Source organism: Alligator mississippiensis, chromosome 3 (genome assembly GCF_030867095.1).
Source record: "Alligator mississippiensis isolate rAllMis1 chromosome 3, rAllMis1, whole genome shotgun sequence".
Lineage (NCBI taxonomy): Eukaryota > Metazoa > Chordata > Crocodylia > Alligatoridae > Alligator > Alligator mississippiensis.
This window is the reverse complement of record NC_081826.1, coordinates 88,599,519-88,615,398: the sequence shown is the minus strand read 5'-3', so window position 1 is coordinate 88,615,398 and position 15,880 is coordinate 88,599,519. Positions and strand designations below refer to the sequence as shown.

Below are 15,880 nucleotides of genomic sequence, written 5' to 3'. Positions count from 1 at the left end.
TGTATATTACAGAGAAAACTAATATAAAAAAAAATCATGCAGCAATAGGCAAATACCTAATAAACCAGCAAAATGGGAAGAAAAAGCGCAACTAAATAAAACTAGGAAATAAGCATTTCTATCATGCTTCATCAAAAAACAATACTTTATGGCTATACAGCGATTACAAAATGGAAAGCTGTTTTCTATAATGCTAACTTCTAAATACTATTAAAAAAAAGTTTTAAAAAGAGCCAGGCAGGACCTCCGTTTGAAAGATATGTTGCAGCTTCAATGGAAAATGATTAAAAGATTCTTAACAAAATGATTCAACACTCAGAGCAGCAATATGAAAATATTAGCAGAAAGATGCAGCAAGTGAAACAAACCAGAGCCACAGTTTACAAAAAAGGGAGAGTGCAGGATAACAAGCAAAGGTACACAAGTGTCCCATTACTCACAGAAGATAAGAATAGAAGATAAATAAATAAGGAATGCAGGAAGAATCAACTAGATATAAAGAATGAAAGATAAGCATTTTATTCCATTTCCAAAGGATAGTTTTTGGTGAATATTGTGCTAAAGTATTCTCCCCACATTGTAAGCATCCTACATACCATTGTTTTGAGCATTCATAAAAAGGAACTGAGCTTTGCCACACAGACATTAAACATTTTGTTGCCAAACACTGATCATGGATTTTAAAACCTCTATTTATTTGATGTTCTATACTTGCTTGGTATATTTAAGTACATTTAGAACTGGATAACATCAAAAAACCTGTCTAGATTCCATCAACTGCAAATAACAAAAAAAGTTTACAATTATATAATTATAGTTGTATTAAAAAAATAAAACAATCATCACAGAAGTAGTTAGAAAAATGTGAGGACTCCCGCAACGTGCAGACTGCCTTATTTATCCCTACTACTCTTTTCAACCCACTTTTTGCCTCTCAGTAGTACCATCCTTGTTTTTTACCTTTGTATTTAAATTCTGTTTTATTTTAAACCCTTCTGCATCTGAGGAAGTTGGCTTTTGCCTAGAAAAGCTCATGTCTTCCTGTATCAGTCAGGTCCAAGTCCCCTGGGAGATGTTAAAATAATGGTGCAACTGGAATCTGAGGAATTTTATGCCCTATCCCAAAAATCATGCATTCAGTAATGGCAGATATTCATGGCAGGATGCAGCACTTGAGATTGATCATAAAATCCTTTATATCCCAATCCTGCAAATCAACTGAGCATTGCAATGGGTCACAGGGCTGCCCGCCCCTCCCCCCCGTCCAATCCCAAGGACTCGTCAGGGGAAGGGAAGGTGGGGACTATGATCCTGGCTCTAGGCTGCCCCATGCTTCATCCCAAAGATAAGCTTGTCAAGATGAAGTATGGCATAGCCCAGGGCTTGGCAAAATATGGCCTGCAGGCCATATCTGGCATACATGTAACACCCACCAAGACCCTAAGGTGCCACCCTGCCCTACATGTAACCTAATAAATAGAACATAATCGGATCTCTGATGAAAACAGGTGTTCTCCATTAAGAAAACATTTAAGGCATGGAGAAATCTTAGCAATGCTTGCATCATAGTCCAACCCACATGGTATAGTGTATACAAGTCTGAGATTGAACATTTTGTATGCTGACATGATTATTGGGAATGATTTACTGTACAAACAAATGAAGCCAAAAGCTCTGTCTCATAAGGGCACTTGAGGAGTATCATAGCTCTGCTCTTCATTCATTATGAGGTGCCAAGATACAATTTGGATAGCATAGCTACCTCTGTTTATCCGATGGGTAGTTTGACGTTTAATATATGTGTCAAGTGCTAACCTACTCCTAAGAGGTTTACAAATCTTGAGTGAAGCAGACAATGGTCAGTATCATTGAATAGCCATCTACCATCAACCCAAGCTTTTGTTTTATCCAACTGTATGCTGGGTAACACAACCATACTTAGGGCAGGGGAGAGCCAGGCTGCGGTAGGACAAAGGCTACCAGACAAAAGCTACTGACTTGCTAGCAACTATAACCCCTTATAACACGCACAGGAAAATTAAGAATGAAAAAATCCAGTGAAAGGGCAGAAAGAATTAAAGATGTTAGAATTTGCTGTTAGGTGGTGGATGTTTTCTAGACAAGGAGAGACCATAACAGAACCAGAACAGATAGGCAGAACTGGTGGGAGTGCACTAAGATGCTAAACAACCTGGAGAAACACCAACTAAAACCCACAGAACTGTCGGAAAAGATGAGGAAACCAAGACAGGATCTTTTATGAAAGCACTTATTTTTCCACTCAAAGTAACTCTCTTACATTCTGCCTATAAATAAAGTGAGTATAGCTCAAGAATTCCTTTGCAAAGGCTAGATGCCTGGGATAGTCCTCAGAAAGTTAAATGACAATGGGATTCTCCAAAAAGCTGAGCTTTTGAGAGTATAGATCCATATCTTTGGACACTCAGCCTTTGGGGCCTGATGTAGCTGGATCAGTAGACTTCACATAAACTTGAGGTATATGCCTGAAAGGTCAGACAGAAGCCAGTATCTGGATGATTAATAAGCTTATGGAATATAAAGACATGGGTTCCATGCAGCAGATGAGTGACCATCCAAACAGTACTGCTCTGCCACATACCGTAACACCTCATATGCCATGCCTCTCTGAACCAAAATTAATCTTTTCTATGGAGTCTTGGCCATACACTGCTTTTCTTTGTTAAAAGCAGGAGGCAGCTAACAAAATTAACAAGAGATGTTCCAAAGAATCTCTGCTCCTTGGAGGGGAAGGGGGTTGAGGGGAAGAAAAAAAAAAAGTAGAGGGGATTGTGATTACCAGTGAAGGCAGTCCAAACTGCATCTACACCTAAGTATCACAATGAAAACCAGGTCTCTTGAAAATGTTCAAGTCCATTGTAGAGACAGTAATGAATACAGTGGCAAATGATACATTGTTCAGGATTGACTGTTCCCCCTTGGCTTAGGCTGACAGTAACTCTTATATTTTAGTTCAGGGAAGGGCAATCAGTGAGAAATAAACAGCTCTTGTTAAGAGATTGCTTTATTTATTGCTTTATGTGAATTTCATAGGCCACTTCACCTTCTTGGCCCACTTGATACTTCAGTAACAGTATGCCTTCTGAGAAGAGGACCATTTCTTTCAAGGTTGAAACAGCAAAATTGAAACGAAACAGATATGGTCGAAACAGCCTCGAAACAAAATGAGGCAAGTCAAAACGTTTCGCCGTTTTGATGCCATTTCAATGCTGTTTCGACATTTCGCCCATAGGCTATAATGAGGAAGGTCAAAACAGCCTATAACTTGGTCATTTCTAGACAGATTTGGATAAAACTCGCAGAAATGATAGCCCCTTCTGAGGGCATAAAGCGTGCCAAGTTTCAAGAAGATAGGTACAGGGGATTCAGAGAAACCGCTCCCCAAAATCTTGAGAGCCAAACTTGTGTTAAGCCACAGCAGGGTCAAAACTGCAGGAATGCTAGCCCCTGCTGAGGCCACAAAGCCTGCCACGTTTGAAAGAAATAGGTGCAGGGGGTTCGGAGAAACTATACCCCAAAATCCTGAAAGCAAAACTCACGTCATGTGTATGTGTTATACCACAGCGGGGTGAAAACCGCAGGGGTCACACACAGTGTCACCTATGTCACGAGTTTTGCTTGTCCGCAGCTTGAGGTGCAGTTCCTCCCAAACCCCTGCACTTATCTCCTTGAAACTTGGCAGGCTTTGTGGCCTCAGCAGGGGCCACCATCCCTGCAGTTTTGATCCCACTGTGGCTTAACACATACAAGTAATATGAGTTTTGCTTTCAAGAATTTGGGATGCAGTTCCTCCCAAACCCCCTGCACCCATCTTCTTGAAACTGGGCACACATCATGCCTTCAGAAGGGGCTACCCTTCTTGCAACTTTCATCCAAATCGGGCTAGAAATGACAAAAAGTCATAGCCTGTTTCGACCTTCCCCATTATATCCTACGGGCAAAACACTGAAACAGGGTCAAAACAGCAAACGTTTCGACGAAACGAAATGAAATGGAACAGCCGTTTTGACTCTGAACAAAAGTCGAAAAGAAACACTGTTCTGTTAAAATGTTGAAACACTGGTTGAAACGAAATACTTCCATTTCGCACAGCCCTACCATGCACCAGTACAGGCTTGGGACCAACTAGCTAAGCAGCAGCTCCGTGGAAAAGGACCTGGGGGTTACAGTGGACAATAAGTTGGATATGGGTTAACAGCATGCCTTTGTTGCCAAGAAGGCTAATAGTATACTAGCCTGCATTAGAAGGAGTGTTGCCAGCAGATTGAGGAAAGTAATTATCCCCCTCTATTCTGCACTGGTGAGGCCAGATCTGGAGTACTAAGCCCAGTTTTAGGCCCACCATTACAGCACGGATGTGGACAAGTTTGGCAAGTCCAGTAAGTGAAACAAAAATAGTTAGGGAGCTGGGTCACATGACTTATGAGGAAAGGATGAGGGAACTGGGCTTCTGCAGTCTAGAGAAGACTGAGGGGGAAATTAATAGCAGCCTTCAAGTACATGAAGCACTGTTTCAAAGAGGATGGTGCTTGACTGTTCTCAGTGGTGGCAGATAACAGAACAAGAAGAAATGGTCTCAAGTTGCAGCAAAGGAAGTTTAGTTGACATTAGGAAAAAACTCTCTCACTAGGAGGATAGTGAAGCACTGGAATGAGTTACCTAGAGAGGTGGTAGAATCTCTATCCTTGGAGGTTAAGGCCTAGCTCAACAAAGCCCTGGCTGAAATGATCTAGTTACGGATGGTGCTGCTTTGAGCGCAGGATTGCACTAGATGACTTCCTGAAGTCCCTTCCAACCCTAAATTTTCGATGATTCTGTAAAGAAGGCTGGTTCTATAAAAGAAGCCTGGAATATAAAAAATGAAGTGTTAAGTGACAACAGATAATACTAAAGGAAGGGAAAAGACTCTAAAGTGACCAATTAATATTGTGAACTTTATAGATGACTTGTAGATATCCTGAAAAGGAAGGAACTTCTGATAAGAAAACGTAATGATGGATTCTATGCTCATGGCCAACCCATGAGTGACAGCTCTGATAGCCTCAGAATTTGCAAGGATGGAACAAGTATAAAAGCCAGTGGATAGTCTGACTTAGAGGAAAAAAAGAGAAAAAATCCGCTTTCTAGGCAAATTGACTAGTATATTAGCCAATTTAGGAAGAACTTCAAGCCTGTAAATCGTAAGAGTACAAGAGTTTGTAAAATGAGTTCAATGAAGGTAAACATAGTTGAAAATCTTAACACTTTTCATATAGGAGATGCTACCAAATAGGGCTTTGTGTCAAATAATAAGCTGAAAAAACTAAATAAAGCTTAGTTCTCTGAATTCCTTTCTAATACTTTTAAAAATGGAGTAAATTAAAAACTAGAATCTATTATAAAAAGCCCTGAAAAAGACCTGGATGCTCATGACACTGGAAGACTGTAGGGGCCCCTAGAATCCAAGGGCGATATTAAGCATGAAATGTATCTACATAGCTATGTGGAGACCTGGTCATCTGAAAGGGTATTTTTAGAAAAGGTGACATCTAATTTTGTTTTTAATACTGTTCAGAAATTGAGTTTGTATGGTCAGATATACAAGTTAAATTTACATGCCCATCTAAAATACTGTTCTGGAAGCAGTCCCTCACTCTCATTTGAAGATAATTTTTTTTTTTTAATACGGCAAAATAATCAACCAGACTTTACTGTTTGTAATTGCTTTGGTTTTAACTGTACTAAGTTTACAAAACAAAATCTATAGTTTCACAAAATCTATTTGCCTGTAGTCTGCAGCGAAATGGTTAACATCATGGTGTTATTCCTTTGTTTTCATCAGCTCAATCACAAGAACATATAGCTAAAAATGCATTACATACCTTTCCCAATATTAATTATCTACATATTTTTAAATGGGTAGAAAACATATGCAAAAGAAAAGGCAAAAAGTACCTTTTAAAACATGATAATTTTTGGGAGGGGAAGAGAGAGGGAGGGAATTCCCAGTTTTCAGTGTGCACAAAACCAAATTATCCAAATTCATAATCCCCCTACCTGAAACGTTTCCATCAGTTTCATCTGCCTGGAGGCTTGCAACACTAGTAGAGTCCATTCCTTGCTGGAGGTCCAAAATTTTGCTACGCAATTGTTCTATATCACTTTCTTTACTATCCAGCTGCATCTGAAGCTCATTCCTATATGTAGACTCTTCTGCTAGTTGCTGGATTTCCAAATACACAATAACCATAACAAAGAGAAAATGGGAACAATATAAAGTATAAACTTTTGGTAAATATAAACTAATTCAAAAGCATTAACATTCATTTGGAATATTACAAGTACAATATCATAGAACTGTAACTCTCTTTGAAACAAATATATGCTGATTTTAAAAAGCCAGGTGAAAGAGATCAACAATCCAAGGCTTAATTTCATGAATTGTTGCTGTACATAGAAAGCAGTTCAAACATTAAAACAAATCAATTAAATGCCTCATTTTTTTAGCCACTATAATGAAACAAGCATGTAGTTTGAGGTTATGGACAACGAAGGCAAATTTGCATGCTAGCAAACACTTATTCATACCTATAAAACTATTGTTAATGAGCTTGTGAACATCACTTGTATGTGGCAATTTCCCCCTACTCTTAAAAATGGCTGATACCAGGTCTAGTCTATAACAACTGCTGCAACAATATAGCTTGCAGGGTAGATTTGACTATTACAAAATATCCAGAGTAGTATGGACAGAAATTTTTTAGTACATGTATCCGCAACATAACTGTTACAGGGAGGGAAGAAGGAGTAATATCCTTGCACTTATTTCCCTTAGAAATTATAATAAACCATCACACAAAAAAAAGAAATATTTTACCGCCTGCATTTCATTGAGCTCCTTTTGGTATTTTACTACCATCTGATTGAATTTTTCTTTCTCTTGGTTAAGGTCCAACTGTAGCTTTCGGTTTTCCTTCTCTTTTTTCCTCAAATCTTGCATGTTAGCTTTTTTTCTATCTATTTTAAAATCTTTCCGATTCATTATTTCAGCCAACTTGTTGACAGCCTGTTAATCAAATATTATTATGTTAAAAAAGGGCATAAATTACAAGTCCTCTTGATACGATATTAACTAAAGTAAGAAAAATATTTTTGATCACTCGGGTGATAAGTCCATCTGTCATACTTCACCTTGACACTGTGCTCGAGACTGGAACTAAGGACATGCTATTATTACTACATCTGTGAAACAAATAGCTACTTGAAGTAAAGGGTAAGAGGAAACATAGTATTTCCAACTTTAGAAAAAATGTTTTTACATAAAATATTTATCCAAATTAAAAGGTGTCATTCCAAAGTGTAGATTTCCTAGACTATAATTATACACATGAAAACACTTTCATGAGATGTAAATCTTTTCTGTGGCTTCAGAAGCTTTATTTTTATCTAAAAACGTTATTCCTTTAATAAGAGATTTACAAATCATCATTAAATGATATAAAAAGAGTAAAATTTGAAAGCTGTCCTAGGATGCAAATTGAAATAAAAACCCCACTTATTAGAAACTAATGTCTGAAAATTAGTTACCTGTGTTTTAAGAGTTCTTTCAGTGTTAAGATTCTTCTCATACTGCACTTTAATATTACTGATTTCCTCTTCTTTCTTCAGTTTAAACTCTGTTTAAAAATAATTAACTTACTTAGATATCTATGTAAAGTTCTTTACTGAATGAGAAAGGGAAGATAATGGATTAGACAGAAAAAGCCAACAAGTGAAATACTTTTTTCCCCTTTAGCCTTCACTAAAAAAGGTCAACTATCAGATGACAATAACATTAAGGAGAAGACAGCACTCAGCCTAGGAGCACTGAACAAGTTAGAGATTACTCATATAAATAGATGTTTTCAAATGAGCAGCGTTTGGTGAGATTTATCCTACAGCAGGGGTTGACAACCTTTTTTGGGCAGGGTGCCAAAAACACCTGAAACCTCAACCTGCATGATGTTGGCACACCAGTGGCAGATGGTGGAGGAGCCATGAGGGGCCCAATGTTGTGGCAGTGCAGCCCTGGCCCCTTCCCTGCTGTCCGCTGAGGCGCTCATGCACCCACTATGAGCAGTGAGCTGGGCTGGGGCTCCACAAACCCCAGTGCAGCTGCCTGCAGCCTGCCCGGCTACCTGCCATAGCCAGTCTGGGCAAGGGCAAAACATAGTCCCCTCTTTAAAAAAGGACCCAAAAAATTAAAGATCTGTCACTAACTTTAGATCATTAAAATATACTACAGAATATCATATAACAATTAATTTGTAAACAACTACATCTGGCTAATAGCAATAAACAACAGTTTAAATTGGCTTGCCACGAGCAAACGAAGCCTAATATACCTTCTATGACAAGGTGATGGCCACTGTGAAATGTGGAGCAAAAGATACGACTCAGGCTTTTTGACCCTATGCTGAAGGCCGTGGAAGGATATAGAGTATCTACTTTCAACTCTGGTGGTGTCTGACATCAGCAAGGAAAACAAACATGACTGAAACACTTATTTTGTGGATTCTATGCTTGCTTACAGATTATGTCTTTGCATTAGCAAGGTTTTCTTCCTGCATGAGCCACATACAACAAAAACCCCTTCAACACAAGAAAGGAGCAGAATTTGAACTCTGGGGGCACATCTCCACAAGTGGGAACATGCATTTCCCTAGGGATAAAAAGCAGCAGCACAATGTGTGCTGCGGCTACTTGTCCCCAGGGGACGCCTGTGCATGCTCTGGGCTGGCCCCAGAAGACTTACCTGGTGTCCTGGGGGCCTCCAGGGGCTGCAGTCCCAGCAATCTGGCAGCAGGGAGCCTGGCTGGTAGTTGACATGTGGCTCTGGCTGGCCAGGTTCCGGGTTTGGACCGCGCACACTGCCGCCACATGTGCTGTCCTGCTTTTTTTAGGCTTGGGTTTTTTTGACACCGGGATCTCCCAGTGTCAAAAAAAATTCTGCGCTGCAAGTTAACAGCACAGGGAATGCCTGTATGTGTAGTGCCACAGACGGGTCCACGGCGCCACATACTGCACGTGCATGCTTGTCTGGACGTGCCCAGGGAGTTCAAATACTTCAGACCCTTACTTATTTCAGTTACAGGAGTAATTGTCCTCTTTTTTGGTAGACCAGCCACTGGTGAAAATTTTACCCATGTTCATAGTACTTTACACAATTATTTACCAGGTAACAGTAAAATATTGGTACTGAGAGACTAGTCTGGTTTAACAGTTAAAGGACAGGACCAAAACTGGAACATATGAAAGTTAGTGTAGAAGACGGGTAAGATTTGTATTTGTTATGATACCCGAACAGTATTCCAGAATGACTGCAATGATCATGCTTATCTCTATATTTACAAATCTGGCAGGGATATGGAAATTTGTAACAGCTCAAACATGGCTAGCTTTTAGAGTTAGAATCTAAGCCTTAGAAAACGGTAATGGTCAGGAAAAGCACGAAAAGGTAAGCAACATCCTGGAAACAGGTGTGATTTGATTTGAAAACATGTTTTCCAGTTCAACAAATATGTAAAATTGCCAAAAGTGATACTTTTGGATCACCTGTCTCTATATCATTCCATATTTCAAAATCATGAAAACAGTGTCATAAATGGCATTTTAAATTAAATCTTCAGTAAAAATCATATATGTCCCGTTACACAAAATATCCAGCATATTCAGCTGCTATCTTAAATATGCTATCATGACCAACTACTCCACAATACTGAAGAACATTCATACTATAATTTTCAAAGCACCACTTAAATTGAACTGCCATCACAAAAGGTATGGGGTCTGAAATATGAAGAAAAAAGTTTTTTTCTGTGTTGCTTGACTTGTATGTTGATATAATATTAAATGATTAAATGGAATGGTTAAAGTACTAGGCTATGTAAGTTTCACAAATGTAAGTTTTTCTTTAACTGAGCAAGAAGAATTTCCAACCTTTCCTTCCCAATGAAACAGGTTAACATTTGCCCATGGAAGCGCATACTTCCTAGGCAACTGCTTTCCCCTGAAGCCCCTTCAAAGAAGAAAAGTCCTAGCCCCTTTTAGTGTGTGTAGAAGGGGATCAAGTATAAAAAGATTGTATGCTCCTTAATGCTTAAGGAAAAACTAGTTAAAGCTAGTTTTCTTTCTGCAAGATGAACACACACATGCATCTCTATTAAGCTTTCTTTTGTTGATGCTGAATTTAAAATAATAATAAAAAATTATGCCATACCTTCTTCCTGCTTCTTGATTTTTTCATTTACTTCTGTATTTTCTTTTGTTAGAAACTCAACATCTTTGGTTAATGTATTATTTGTTTCTTCCAGCTATATGAAAACAAAGATAGTTTTTAACAAAGCATTTGCTATATATATTTAAATTACATGTATTTTTTAAATTAATCTTAAATCAATAAAAGCATTTTGGGTCGAATCACTATTCTTAGATTGCATATTTATTTAACTTTTCAAAGTTGAACATAAAACTTCCAATTCTTTTGCTGATGCATATGACAATTATCCTTGAAAAGAGACCTATTATGATATTTAGTGCTTAGTAGATTCCCAGTATGCAACAAATACTAACAAACAGAAATAATATTACTCAAACAGAATATAATATTATTCACAATATTACTCAACCAGAAATAGGAATGAAGGCTTTCCAGAATGTAATATTATTCTCAGATCATGGCATTCATTTGAGTAATATAATCATACAAGAAGAGACTAGCGTAGATGAGTACTATATTTACTTGATTCCATGCTCCAACACCTGCCTTTAACAGAGTCGAGTCACTGGATCGGATTTTCAACCTAACCTCAAACCTGAAAATAACTGCTGGTACACAAAAAGATGCTGGACTTTAGCTATCTGTCCTTATATAAGAAATAAGCAAATTGAAAATGCTTCATCATGCAGTTCCTTAAAGGAAGACTTCTCTGCTAAACTGAAGAAACAAATTGTTAAGTTTTTATTTTTTTTAATTGAAGAATGTGTTTACATCAAAGTAACTTGCCTGACTTATAATGCCATCCTTATCAATAATTTCTTGTCTATTTCTTGATGCTGCTTTCTTGCTCTCCTGAGTAAGTTCAAAATACTGTTCTTCCAAGAGAGCTCGAGCCAGCTGTTCTGACTCAGCTTTGGTTTCAGCCAGATCCAACTGTGCAGCCAGAGTTTCTCTATAACAGAATATTAAGATCACATTTACAGCGCAAAAACACTTAACTGAAGGCAAGTCCAGACTATACTTTTCAACAAATCATTTATTTTAAAAACATCCCCTTTAAAGGAATAAGGAACAAGGAAACTGAAGACTCAACAACTATAATGATGCATTTTTTTATATACTTTATTTATTCAAATCCAAGATGAGTTTCTCCCCCCCTGCTATATCCCTCTCCCACTTAACTTAGGGAGGAGTCCCTCATCTTGGATTTGAGTACAATGGGTGGCAGAGGAGGAGTTGGGGGTAGGTGGCAGCAGTGGCTCCAACCAAGGCTCAGGGTCAAAGTTATAGCCACAGCCACTGCCTACCCCACTGTTGCCTCTGTCCCACTCCCCACCACATCCCACAGCCTCTACCCCAGCACCACCTTCCCTTCAATTCTACAAATGCACACAATTGTTCCAGCCCCAGCCCAACTTGGTAACAGTAGCAGCAGCAGCTCTGGCTAGGAGTCCAACTCTAGGACCGAGCCAGAGCAGCCACCTCCACAACAGCTGCTGTGTGGTCAGGCTGGAACCAGAGCAACCACATGCTCCAAGCCCCAGGCTGGAGCAGGGCCAGAGCCCTGCTGGAGAATAAACAGAGGCAGGTGGTAGGAAGCAGGAGACAAGTCACTTGATCACCCACCACCTGCACTCTCACACTGCTTTACCCACTTGCAGCAGGGGCGGGGTGGTGAGTTTAAGTAACTCCATAGGAGTTAATTGACTATTAGGATCTAGCACACAAGTTACAACCAACTGTCACCAGGTTTGAAACCTTTTTCAAGATATTATAACTGTTTAAGTGCTATGACACTGCTCTCATCCACTGTTCACCAGACTGAAGTCTTTGTGGGGGGGGAGAGAACTTATACAAAGAGTTTCTGTAAACTGTGTTGGGGACAGATTGTATTATAGTTGGTCCAATACAGTTAAAGCATAGTATTATTATTTTCCCCAAGCCAGGTGACAGCCGGTGCAAAGCTTCTGAAAGTATCAGCTCATTGTGAAGGTCTTGCCTGTACAGCAAAATAAAGTGTCCTTTAACAATACAAGGATAACTGTGCTGCAATTGAGTCCTGATTACTTACTGTAGCTGCAATACAGATGAGCCTCTAGTATAGGTGATTAATCACAAGACCAATGATTTTCAACCAGTATGCTGTGCCACCTTGGGATGCTTTGAGCTCCTTTCCTAGAGTGCCACAGCATGCCACACAATGATATTAGTTAAGTGTGCCACCGTGATTTATAAGATGAACCCAGAGATTTTAAGTAAAAATCCATAATTGCAGTCTTTCTAAATTCTTTGAAAGAGAAAAACTGCTCTATCATTTTTGTCCAGTCGAAAGAGTGAAAATTATAGCTTGCCTGTGTTACTTAATTAAAAATGTATGCAATGAACATGGAAATCTTCTAAAGAGGCAGGTGCAGAACAAACTGCTCCCGCAGGATGATAAAAATGATAATGAAAAAGTGAAAGAGGAAGGCCAAGAAGGCTGAAGGAGTTGGTTCCTTCCTTCCTCCATCTTGGAGATAGAGACTCACAATGGCTCTTGCTGTATAGCTGAGAGAGAATAATATTTCCCCCTTTCACCATATTTAATAATGTAGAGGGCTCATTCTCATTCCTTTTCCTCTCACCAAAATCAACAATAAACTGTCTTCCACTGGTTTTCAACTGTTTTGCACTATTGATTTCTGCTGAAGCAAAACGAGAGCCAAACTTGACAAGTAAAATGGTGTCATTGTGCTGTGTACAAAGCACTAAAAAGATCTTTTTGAAATAAAAATGTAACTTGGACATGGCAAATTCTGAACTGTCAAAAGACGATTGTAGCATCTTTAAGATCCATTTCCAAGTGAAATATTATTTTGATTATACTTTTTTCCAAGACTATTTTATCGGTTTTAAAAACAAATGCAATTATCAAGTCAACAGCACACCTCCTACCTCTTTCCTCCCCCCCCCCCAAAAAAAAGTACAGATGCCTTACAAAGACATGTTTTTCAATATTTCTAGAGTCCAAGAAATTGTAATTCCTCATCTCCCAAACTTAGTCCAAGAAAATAAATAAAAACAAAAGCTCCAATTCCATCATCTGTCGTGAGCAAGTAAGTACTATCCAATGTCTTCCTCATCTTATAAAGTATACAGGGACATTTTCAATGCCCGTTACATTTTTCATAAGCAAGCATTTTTCAACCATAGGGTAGGAAACGAGATTTTTATTCTGATTTCAGCACTTCAAAAACAGGTAGCATATAGGTAAGCATCTTTCTGTTCAAGGATTTAGAAAGCACATACTTTTCATTTTGCAATTCCTGTATTTTCCTTTGAGTTTCTTTATTCTTTTCCTCAATTTCTTCTTTTAGCTCCTTAACCTGAGTTTTGTAAAGTGTCTGTAATAGAAATAAGGAAAAGTCTAGATTCAAATCCATCTTTACAAGTTTCTCATATACAAGCAGCTTGAGAATAGTAATGCTGATGATATATCAATACCACTCCCATTCATGCTGATTAATATAGTCTCATGATTTTTTTGATATTTTTTTTTTTACACTTTTCTTTTTATTGCTCCATCTACCTTTCAGACACTGCCTTTTTGTTCTGTGTAACAAACACAGAACCAATGGACTCCTTGCCCATAGTTTAGGCTTCAAGGTACTCTGATGAAATCCCCACAACTGTACACCTAAAATAAATCTTATATTTATTACTCATTTGAGTCTTTATAACTTAATGTAGGCTAGCCTTATCATAATCTAATGTAGGGGGTCAGCAACATTTTTGGGCAGAGTGCCAAAAACACCTGCAACCTTGACCTGTATGGTGTTGGCATTGCCAGAGGCAGATGACGGGAGAGCCATGATGACAGGGGAGCCATGAGGGGCCCCTATCTTTGTGGCACTGCAGCCCCAGCCTCTTCCCACCAGCCACCCCAAGGCATGCATGTCAGGTAAAATGCCTTCATGTGCCACGCTTTGGCATGCATGCCAGGGGTTGCCTGACCTCTGATCTATACAGACTTGCTTGCTTTAAACCAAATTTAAATGAAGCAGCTTTTGGAAGATTTGGGGGAAGGAGAGATGTATTATTCTGTACTTGCAAAATTGGATGTTTTATGTATATAATATAAAAAAGGAATATGGTACTTCATTGCCCACAGGAACCAAACACTATACCTGGTTTGTTAATATTTTAATAAAGCTTGTTGCCATACAGTAATCAAAGTATTTTCATGTTAGCTTACATTTTTTTATACTTCTATATTTGAATAGATTGATGCATATTACTGAATAATGCCAAACTAATGAAGCACACAGTCAGTAAGTTATTTAATATAATAATCTTCCACTGTTTTAAAATTCATCATGAACCTTACTGAAAAATACTGTTCAGCTTCAAGTTGATCCTGAAGTTCCCGCATCTGACCTTCATTTCCTCTATATTGCCTTCACGGAAGAAGAAAAGTATATATAAAAAATCTAAAAACCATATGAACATGTAAAAGCACTTGCCAGTTGCACCAATAATTTGTTTTTATATGACATAATTCATGAAGATCAATGGCTTGCCTTATTCTAAAATTGTGATTTAAAACATGCTTTATAGGCTACCATGATGGCAGTCCTAAGGGATGGTAATCCCTAATGAGTAATGAGCAGCGCTCTGAAAGGAGTTTGATTCCTGTCTTCAGTGGTAGGATAGCATGGCCAAGGCACAATAAAAAAAGGATTCTCTTGTTGGAAGAACAATGCTGTCTGCTGTCAGTCTAAAGAAGCTATAAGGAAAAACACGGTGATTTAATGAGGGAAAATGTATTCAGCAGTGGTCTTCCAATGCACTACCCAAAATCTAATCCCCAAGTAACAGTTCTTAGAACAGACTCTCCAGATGTTCCAGAAAGAAGCCAAGTGTCAGATATATGAGTTTGGAAAAGTTTATGCACAAAAGGATCAGGCAAGAACCTACAACTAAAAATAAAAATAATCTAATGCTGGCTGTACGCTCACTTAGGAAAAAAACGTCCACACCTCAAAGTATTTTTGTTGCATGGACAGTGACATGCAATATACAGAAAAATTCTGCTGCGTCATGCTCATGTACTACTTCATATTTTCACTTACTTAGCCAGTTGAGCCAACTCAAATTCCAATAATCTCTTCGTTTCCATCAATGTATTTATCTCCTGTTTCAGCTGCTTCTCAGAACTCTTCAAGTTGTCTGCCTCAGAAGCCTGAACCTTCAAGTCATTTTGTGCCAGAACTCGTTTATTTGTCTCTTGCTCCAGCTGAAGTGTTAGATTCTTAACCTAATATAGTTTGACAATTCATTTTTAACATTTAAAATATTTAAGCATATATTTTCCTGGATTTTGTTAAAAGCATTTCACATACAGATTATGTCAAGCATTACCATTTTGCAGGTTTTACAAATTAAATAGTACATACAAATAAATATTCCAAAGAGTCTCATATTTCTTGGACATGTTAATCTCATTAACAAAACAGCTTTCCATGTGGATTGTATTTGAGGGTTCATAAAACCTTTCAAGAGCTTTCCTGTATCTGGCTATTAATTTTATCCATGTTTTAAACACTTGACCTTTTCCCAGCTACT

The 15,880-nt window shown here is 38.3% G+C and overlaps 1 protein-coding gene across 2 annotated transcripts in view; it reads right to left on the bottom strand.

Moving 5' to 3' along the window:
* Positions 1–15,880, bottom strand: part of ROCK1 (Rho associated coiled-coil containing protein kinase 1) — a 135,714-nt gene that overhangs the window by 16,604 nt on the left and 103,230 nt on the right. For both annotated transcript variants that reach the window (XM_006277187.4, XM_006277188.4), the window contains exons 20-27: positions 15,388–15,572; positions 14,643–14,712; positions 13,565–13,659; positions 11,063–11,228; positions 10,277–10,370; positions 7,606–7,694; positions 6,896–7,084; positions 6,076–6,241 (exon numbers count right to left, since the gene is read on the bottom strand). In XM_006277187.4, coding sequence (XP_006277249.2) covers positions 6,076–6,241; positions 6,896–7,084; positions 7,606–7,694; positions 10,277–10,370; positions 11,063–11,228; positions 13,565–13,659; positions 14,643–14,712; positions 15,388–15,572 — 1,054 coding nt within the window. The remainder of the gene's footprint in view (positions 1–6,075; positions 6,242–6,895; positions 7,085–7,605; positions 7,695–10,276; positions 10,371–11,062; positions 11,229–13,564; positions 13,660–14,642; positions 14,713–15,387; positions 15,573–15,880) is intronic.